The sequence below is a fragment of the Mesitornis unicolor genome, unplaced genomic scaffold (assembly GCF_000695765.1).
Source record: "Mesitornis unicolor isolate BGI_N332 unplaced genomic scaffold, ASM69576v1 scaffold54454, whole genome shotgun sequence".
NCBI lineage: Eukaryota > Metazoa > Chordata > Aves > Mesitornithiformes > Mesitornithidae > Mesitornis > Mesitornis unicolor.
The window spans coordinates 4,952-14,905 of NW_010179112.1; the positions used below are offsets into that span (position 1 = coordinate 4,952).

Below are 9,954 nucleotides of genomic sequence, written 5' to 3' on the forward strand. Positions count from 1 at the left end.
AGAACACGAATGCATTTAAAACTAATTCTAAACTTAAATGGTGTTTAGAATAAAGGTGCTTTTTCTGTATCAGGCCTTTGTCATTGGTTTTTGATACCTTAATGAGAGTTGTGCATTGTATAAGACATTAGGCAAGTATTATCTTAAGATCCATTGAAGAACAAGTCTATTAAAGGGTGTAGATTAACCTAAGGTATGCTGCTTGCTTTTTCAGATAAATTAAGTAGTTGTATTAATGCCATTGTTTTATCTTTTAACAGTTCAGCCCTTGAAGAGATTTTTAAGAAGTGCAGGGCCAAGACACGATAGCTTAAAAATTGTGGGATCTGCTGCATTTCCAGGTATTTTTCTCTAAACATAATGTAATACATTTTAGTGCAAATATTTTTTTTTAACAAAAAAAGGCTCCTCTTTATCATATCCCTTGTTGTTGAATTTTTTAAAGTGGTTCAATTAATTAAAATTCTGCACTGACTTATGTGTACTTAATAGGCTTACCCACAGCGTATATTTCTGTCATTGTAATTTATTTTTTGTAGTTTTTTAAAATTCTTACTTATACTTTTTATGAAACCAAGATAATTATTTTATGTAATTGCTATGAAAATAACGATGTTCTGTGCACTCTTCCTGGTTGTTGGGCTCTTGCATTGAAATACTGCTTGCTTGCACTGTAGGTGTTGCGACTTCCTCTTGTTACGTACACAGAGCCTGAGACTTGAAGTTTATATTATATTTTATAACAAAAATTAGGAGTTAATTGCTTTCTACGTTAAATTGTCTAACTTCAGAATATATTATCAGTTTATTTTCTCATTAAACAAGACAACTATTGGAAAATCTGAAAATTGAATTAAAGACCAGGCTGTTCCTCATTGCCATTATTTACTTGTGTTGCATTTTCTCTAAATGCAGATTGCTGGCTTGGTTTTGGTAATGCTCTTCCCCAGAGTTTTTTCTATGTGTGTTTTCTAGTTACAGCTTTATTAGTAGCGTAACTAGAAGTAATATTTCTGTTGTTTGGGGGAATGCTAAAGGACAGCATTTATTTGACCTTTTTTTTAGAAATATGTCAATTTCTGTCCAAAGGTGAAACAATTCTGGGAAATTGTTTTAATTCAGTTTTTTTAAAACATTTTTAAAGGTTTTCCTCAGGAGTTTAACTTACAATATTATTTATCATTAATGTTAAATAATGACTCTGAGTTGTCTAAAGGTTCCTCATATTAGTGTACTTCTCTCTTCTGATTCTGACTCACGTCCATAAACAAGTCTACTACTTGCATGGCACAGGGCAATTTGAAAGTTAGAAGGCAAGATTAAAATGTTTTATCTCAACTCTCTTTCTAAATTTAGTATTAATAAAGAATGTTTCTACCCTCTCTGGGTCAGATCATTGTGAGTATACTAGTCTTGGCTCCAGTATTTTTTTGAGATGCTGGGCAAAATTGCTATTTTGAGGTTGTTTTGGGTTTTTTTAAGCCAAATCTGGCTAAATGCAGTGCTACACTATTAAAGTCCAGCACTTCTCAAAAACCTGGCATAAATATTCTTTTTTGGATCACTATCTAAGGTGAATATTTTTATAATGGAGATAATACGAACAAATAAGAAAAATAGCAAAGAAATTAAAAGAGTAATAATTTATTTTGAAAGCAAGAAGAGTAAGGTTATACATGGTATTTTTTCAGCCTTTATTTTTTATCAGATGCCCTTCTGTTAGAATATTCCTATGATACATTTCACAAAAATGTCATGGATATTTACAGTGGTGGGACAGAATTTACCATCTTGGCAGGTTATGATTAATGACACCATAATTTTGTTAGTTTTAAATTTGGATATGTAATTTTTTTTAAGACTGGTTCATTTGTTGAACTACTGTCTTGAAATTTATGTAGTCACTTTTAAGATAGCATTGATAAATACTTAATGCTAATGATAATTTTTTTTTCAGTCAAAGTGTATGTCAAGCTGAATGACAAGAGTCCACATATTTTATGTCTTACAAATCATCTGCAAAACTTAGAACTGATTGATCCAGTATTCTGGTGGAGTGGACCAGGTGGTAATCTTTCTTCAGGTCAGGATTTATTTTTGTATCCCTGCATCCTCTCCCCCCTCCCAGGGCAGCATGAGAGTTATAAATGTGGGAATGTAAGTGGAGAAGGAACCGAGGATACGTTCCAAGTGTTTGTATGCATATCATATAAATTAACTTCCACTTTTCAGAAATAAATGGGTGAGATAATAACATTAAAACACAGTTTCAGATTTCTGTGAAGAATGGTGTCATCTTTCAAGAGCACTAAATAGAATCATAGCATCATAGAATCATAGAATGGTTTCGGTTGAAAAGACGTTGAAGATCGTCGACTCCAACCATCGATCCAGCCCTAAGTCCACCACTAGGCCATGTTCCTAAGCACCACATCTGCTTGTCTTTTAAACACCTCCAGGGGTGGTGACTCAACCACCTCCTTGTTGGATGCAACAGAGGCTGAGAATGACATTCTTCGCTGCACTGAGAGACAGCTGGGAGTGTTCTGCGAGGACAGAATGGCAGGATGATGGGCAGTGTGAACTAGCCCAACTGCCTGGTTAATGACAGGCTACCTTCAGATATGAAGTTGCTCAAGGCCTTGACAACTTGAGTTTGGGGAATCTCTGTCCTTGGAGATTTTCTGTCTTTTCTGTGCAACCTGTTATTTTTTTCTTTTCAATCATAATTTCCCTTATTGCAACTTACCATTGTTGTTTTTTGTCCTTTTGTGGTATGCCTCTTAAAATGTATGTGTTTTTCTTCCCTGTATCTCCCCTTAAGTTGTGAAGGACTGCAGTTCCCATCTTAGACTTCTCTAGGGTAAAATTCGCAGTTTACTCTGCTTCTTGTCCTATACTCCAACTCTCTAATCATCTCAGAAGCCTTCCTGTTGACTTGCTCCAATTCATTAGTATCTGTCTTCTACTGAGGAGTCAAAACTGGACACAGGGTTCCAGAGTGCCCAAATGAGTGCTGACTAAGGAGAGAATAATCACTTTTGACCTGCTGGATATACCGTTGCTAATGCAGCTCCGTATGCAGTTAGCCTTCACTGTTGCAAGAGTGTGTTTCAGATTTGTGTTCCGTTTAAAATCCACCAGGACTCTGAGGTACTGTTTTTGCAGGGCTGCTCCCAGATCATCTGGTCCCCATCTGCATATGTTGCTGCTCTTATTCTGTCTCAGGTGCAATACTTAGCATTTATCACTGTTGAAATTAATGGAGTTTCTGGCATATGGTCTCTAGTCATGCAAGGTCACTGAATGGCATACACTGTAGTGTATCCGCACCCATGCCAATTTGATGTCTTTTGCATACTGGACAAGAATGCTTGTGGTGTAGGCCACTGGTAAAGATGTTAAGCCATTCTGGTGCTTTTATCAACCCTGAGGAATGCCCTTCATAACTGGCTGCTAGGTCAACCAATTTTCAAAATGATGATGCAGACAGTTTTTCATCTGTCTTGTATTCCACTCGTCTATTCCATATGTCCATAGTTGGGCTACAAGGATGTGATAGAGTACCATGCTGAAATTCTGGATAAAGGCTTTCAGTGTATATGACATCTACTGCTTTCCTCTCATACTCATAGGCAGTCATTCCATGCCAGGAGACGCTGAGGCTGGTCAGCCATGATTTGCCAATGGCAAATTGATGCTGCCTGTTCTCAGTCACTGTCATGTCATTCTGGAAATAACTTCCAGCAGTTCTATCATCTTTGCAGGGCCTGAGGTGAGGATGACTGACCTGTGACTCCCTGGGTCTTCTTCCTTGCCTATTTTTATGGTGGATGTATTTTTTTGGTATTTCTGGTGGATGTTATCACCATCAAAATAGACAACAGTCATTAATTAGTCAGCTCCCTCAACATCCTCAGATATAGCTCATTATAGGCTATAAACTTGTATATTTCCAGCTGCCTTAAGTAAGTAAGTCCCTAACACCACTCTTCTCTCTGCCTGTAGCATCTCTCATAAACTCTGGTGAGCCTGGGACAGGGCTGGAAAGCAGCCCTTGCTAGGAATGAGTGAAATATATGATATCCGACACTACACTGTGTTTTTGCATTGAATCTGATAACAGGCTTCGCACTCAGAAAGAATTTTTAGTATTCTTTGCCTTGAAGTGGTAGGCGTGGTTTTGCTTATACTTAAGCCTGTGCGCTATGTCATCTTACATAAAACTGCTAATGGGATGAATATATTCTGGTTAGCCAAGTGTGCTGCACTGTAACTGATAATGTTTTGATGCCCAGTCTGTGACAGAGTATCAAGTATATTGTTATGTGTTTAAGTACTGAGCTTTATCTGATGAGACAGAAGACAACCTCATTAACCAATTAACAAAAGTTAATCATTTCACTCCTCTGGCTTCTGTTTACTCGAACTGCAGTTTCAAGAGTGTAGAACAGAAAACCATGGAGACCTCAGACTTCTTCCACTTGACAAGTTTAAGTCTCTATGGGAAGATTGCTTCAGTAGTATCCCAAATTGCTATGCCAACCTTGGTTCACTAGCAAACAAGCTATGGTGGCAGGGGTTCTTGGCTCTGTGGCAAATTCAGGTATACCAGAATCAGCGCAAGTGGGGAAAAAACATTCCAGTGAGAGAAGAAAACTTGTGTTTTCCTGGCATAACTTTCTATAGAAATATAATAATAAGAAATATCTAGATCTATATCTATACATGATATTATAATATATGTTAGAGGACTTCAGCTTCAACCACCACAATTATAAACAGACAAAAGTATAAACAGACAAAAAGCTATGTAAAGTTTCTAGCTCATGAAATGTTTGCTGTGTAAAAGAATTCAGTCACTTGGTCTCATTTTAGAACGCATGTAGTCCTCTCCAAGTGGTAAAAATTACCTGGATTTGGTGTGACTATTTAGTCTTCTAATATCTGTCATAGCTAATCTCCATAACAGTGGGAAATTAGGATTCATAAACCTTGCTTGATACATTATTTCCCACTTTTTCAGTGCGGTTGTAGGAAAGAAAATACTTTCAGTGGAAATGTAGAATTGTGGATTAGGTTTTAGGAAAGAGTAACAAAGTACTGCTTCTTGGAACTCTTCAAAATAAATGTAGTCAGTTAAGCATAAAATATGTAGGAAGTGAGCCTGTCTTTCTTTATATACTATCTGTTATAGTTAGAAAAATCAGATTCTTTTTCAGGCACACCAGCCCTTGACACACACCATAAGAAGGGGTTTTGGGCCCCAAAAGTCTTGTCTAGCCATGTTCATCAAATATCATGACTACAGTAAAAACTCACAAAGAGCAGTGAACGCTTTTCTTCTATAGCCATTAAAAAAAAACAGTTCTCTTTTTTGAACAAGCAGCTTTGTTCACAGATTGTTCCAGTCCACTTATGTGCAGTTGAAAGAGTAATGAAAAATTAAATACCGCACAAAATGTAATTTAAAATCATTACAACTTTAGAATTAGCAAGCAATTTTTCTTCATTCAGCATAGTGACTCTTTTGTACTAAGATCTGGAAATTGTACTTTGAAGTTTGTAAAGAGCTGTTGGGATGGTTGAGAGTAAGTTTTTCAAAATATACTTAAGTGGAAGAAAAAACTTTAAAATAATTGCTTCTTATGTTCTGGATCTTTAAGTTTTACTGTGTAAAATAGCATTTTTGATGGTGTTCTGAACAGCTGCATAGAATGGAAAAGAGAGAGCATTTAGATTTTTATTTCTGACTGCAAACATTGGAACAGACCTCTTCTAGTTTGGTGAAAATGAACCTAGGAATTTGAATTTACAGGAAGGTTGCTGCTTTTCACACACACTGCCACGTAATATATGCATAGAAGGAATATGTGTTGGAAGATTGTGACTGTCCTTGCACAGACTGAAAAAAGTGTGTACTATCCGTTTGTAAAACAAAGCAACTGACAAATTATTGAATACCTGCACTCAGCCTCTCAACTGCAAGCTAAACCCCAGATACTCTAAAACCTGCTGTTGGTAATCAAAGAGTTCTGCTGTGAAGAGGGAAGGAAAGAGAATCAGGAGGAATATGAAGCTGCTTTTAGCAGATGTGTGTATCTCTATACTCATGCTGTCCTTATAACTGATAGATAACTTGGACATGTTTCCAGAGAGGCTGTCAGAGTCCTGTCTTGGACTACAAAACAGAGTGTGTTTCATTCCTAAGAAGCGTTTCAAGTGAACTCAAGTTTATTGTGTACCGTGTTAGCTTTTGTTTCTGTACATGTATAATGCATCACTGAATTTACCTATTTGAACATCTTTAGATATTGCATGTTTAATTTTGTACATGCTCAGTACTTTAATCTGAAGATGAAAGTTTATGATCTGGATTAATAGCTGTTTCTTAAAGTCTGAAAAATCTGTTTCTGAGAAGTCCATTGGCCTGATTCTGCTGTCATTTACTTTTGTTCTTAATATATAATTTCAAAATACAGAAGCTGTTCTACTGTAAAACTGGTATGAATAAGAGATAGGGTGGCAGGACGGCAAGTAACTATATTTTCACTGAAGGAACTGGAATGAGAATCAATCTGTTGTTTTTAAGTTTAGTAAACAGAGAAACTAAAATATAGGAACACTTAATTTTAAATATGACTATACAAGGGTTTGGAAAGTTAAGGGATTTAGTCTCTGGAACATAATTCTCACAGGAATAGCTCTGTTTTGCATCCTTTTAATTCCTAAGGATCCTGGGAAGTGTCTAGCTTCCTCTCTTAGCATTAATTTTAAAAGAACTGTTTTAAATCATGGCAGTTTTCACTGACTCCAGGGAACCTCTGAACTTGGACACATTGATTTTTGTCCATCATGCATGTGAAATGCCTCCTGTGTAATACAGGCATATTAAATCATATAATGTAATTCACAGTGAAATCCTGCTCACCTGTCTTACACCTGCTGCAGAGTAATAAAATGGAAAATGACTAGATTTAAGAAAAGGATTAATAGCTTAAGCACTTTTGAAATTTTGTTTTAAAGCTAACAGTCTGTTTTGTGAACCCAAACTCATCTGAGTAGACAGTATTCTTCCAGATTATCCCATGGAGCAAGGCATTTTAAGTGTGGTTTCTCTGTAACACTTGGTGAAAAAGAAAACCCCAACAACATAGCAGGCTCTTGATTTCATGATCCAAAAGAAGATTCTTTACACACAGACATACTATTACAATAATTTATGTTTACTATGTAAAATTTTGGATCTTTTCTGGTATATGAAGCATTGTTCAAGGTTACATAAAATTCTATAATGAAGTCAGTGACTTAGTCCATCAGAAGAACATATTATTTTTGCTTTTCTGCTAATTTGTGACCAAATCTCTTAACTGGATTTCCAAGCTTTGTCTTTTGCAAACTTCTTGTCATCTTTGCAGTTCAGTGCTGCATTTTGTAAGTATAGCAAAGCTGTCTGTGGTGCACCAGTCTTAAAGGTGCTCCAGCTACCCAGTCAACCAGCAGAGTTGTTGCTTTTGGCCCACACAGGGCATTTGCATATGTCAAAGGTCAGAACTATAGTTCTTCAATCTGTGCTGTTTCTCTGGCAATATTAATCTGGTAGCTGTTCCAGCATACGGTAGCAAGTGACATTCTAGTTTATAGTCCTGAGTAATTCATCATCAGATTAAAAACCTCTTCATCATCCAAAAAAATGAAAGATAGTGTGCCATTAATGTGAGAATCTAAGTAGATATGGAATCCTAAACCATTCTTGTAAAAAATTTGCACTTCCTGTCTTTTTAATAGTACTCTTTTTTTTACCAGCACTTTATTTTTTGTTTTAACACAGTGATATATATCACAAAATTAAGTTAATTAAAAGCATAAATATTTTCTTGAGGAACTAAGTTGTCCTGCACTTAAATCAGTCTATTTTTTTCCCTATATCTTTCTTAAAATCACCTACCAGGAAGATCAGCGTGCATCTGCAGTAACATGTTAGTTTGAATAGGAGTGTGACTTTGAAGTGAATTGCTTGACTGTACCCACTTACTACATTTTGTTGGAATCATGGCCTGGTCTTTGCATGCACAAACTGGATTCCTTTTGGATGAAGCTAATTGGAAAGGTTTGCTTTGAGAAATAATGTGTGCTCAGTCTGTAAAACCAGATTAGGAATGGTCTGAAGTAAAAGCCCTAAGATGTGTGTAGTATAGATCTCATGTCCTTAGCACTGATTTTTATTCAGTCTAAAAATATGCTGCTTTCATGCCACACTAATTGTCTAGGCTTCCATTGTCTACATGAAAAGGTCTAAACTGCTTAGCATGTTAAAAAGACTTTTTTTTTTAAAATTTCGGTCTCTGTAAATGGAAAGAAAAACCCATTCTCAAAATATTTTATCATACTATTTTACCTTGAAGTCTATTATAATCAACTGTAATCTAGTGGTTCTCAAGGTTTTCTTGACAGCCGCCAGCAAGATGGGCTACATATTACTATCTGAGATACCCATATCTATATTGTTACTGCCTGAGGACTTTTCAAATCACGAAAGGACTCATCAGCTGTCATCATGTAACCCACATGCAGACTACATGTCTGTATGGTTCATTATCAGGGCCCAAATCTGACCTTAGCAGTGCTTTTCTTTCTCTTTAAAAACCTAATTAAAGAGCCATGCTCATGATTTGTCCTTTGAAGTAGGATCCTACTTCCTCGCTGCCTTGAACTAAGGAGTTGTATTAAGACTTTGGCCAGCATATCAATGCATATCTTTCCATACAGAAGGATTATTTTACAATCTTAAACATACATGGTTTTCATTTTGGCATATAATTTTTTTAGAAAGGTCTGTTATACAGTACTTGCTTAACTTGAACTTCCTGTCTTGCCTACTTTGGCATTTGTGGCTTGATAAACATGACCAGCATCTAATTGGTGGGGCAGTTCCTGAAGGCTGAAAGGTTAGTAGTCAGATGTAGAGATGTAAAAAGAGATTATTTGTCCACTTTGCCCTCTTTTTTTCTGGGAGCTTTTTGCTCTTGGAAATTGTTATTGTAGAGAACAATAGATGTCTGAGATCAAATTAAAACAGGTTTCTAGGACTGCTTTGTCAACTGATACTTGAAAATAGAGCAGCAATAAGGCGTATTTGTGTGATGCTGAACAGAGTGACACCCAGTCACTTCAGTTTCTGAGTCGTGTGGTTTCATCTGAATCTGTATTATTTTTTGTGCACAACTTAACAGTAAATAACCATTTTGACCCTTACTTTCTACATTTTCTCATGATGACAACTAAATTGATCTCATTATTGTGTTTACTAGGAAATAGCAATGTGCAAATATCACCAACAGGAACTTTAATATTGAGACACTTCAACCTGAGTGGAGCTTACACGTGTTCTATTGTTTATAAGCTAACAGCAATGCAAACTGATGAAAACCTCTTAATAAAATATCTTATTTATGGTAAGTTTTCAATCTTGGTAGGTGTTGTTGTTGCCTTGAAAAGTTTTATTTTTAAAAAATATGTGATGCTATTTTTAAATAAATAAGCTTATTTAGAATTTAATTTTCAGAGATAAAGACATTCTGTTTCACTGAGAAATTGTTTTTAATATTGGTTACTACCAGGCAGTCCATTTAATGTCATTTACAGAGCCTTAAATGAAGCTCAGAGGCTGACTGAGAAACTTCTGAATACAGTTCTTTTTAAAAAAGAAACATAAAACATAATGAAATGTAACAAATTGAATAGGCAGTAATTCTTAAGAATATTAAAATAGTATAATTTTAAACTGAGTTATTCTTTATGAATAGAATAATTGTCGCACATCCATATGGATTTATTTCACATACTTTAATTCCTTAATTATTACCTGATTGTGTTTTTTAAGTACACATCATTTAATGATGTAGTATTTGTAGTTTATTCTTTCCTATTGTGATTACATTTCCTTCTGTCAGC

At 35.6% G+C, this 9,954-nt stretch overlaps 1 protein-coding gene across 1 annotated transcript in view; it reads left to right on the forward strand.

The window, feature by feature from the left end:
- Positions 1-260: 260 nt before the first annotated feature.
- Positions 261-9,954, forward strand: part of ZPBP (zona pellucida binding protein) — a gene marked incomplete at both ends in the record, with an annotated part of 13,336 nt that continues 3,642 nt past the window's right edge. Inside the window, 3 exons of the mRNA XM_010182642.1 lie at positions 261-341; positions 1,958-2,083; positions 9,312-9,455. Of these exons, the coding sequence (XP_010180944.1) occupies positions 261-341; positions 1,958-2,083; positions 9,312-9,455 (351 nt within the window). The remainder of the gene's footprint in view (positions 342-1,957; positions 2,084-9,311; positions 9,456-9,954) is intronic.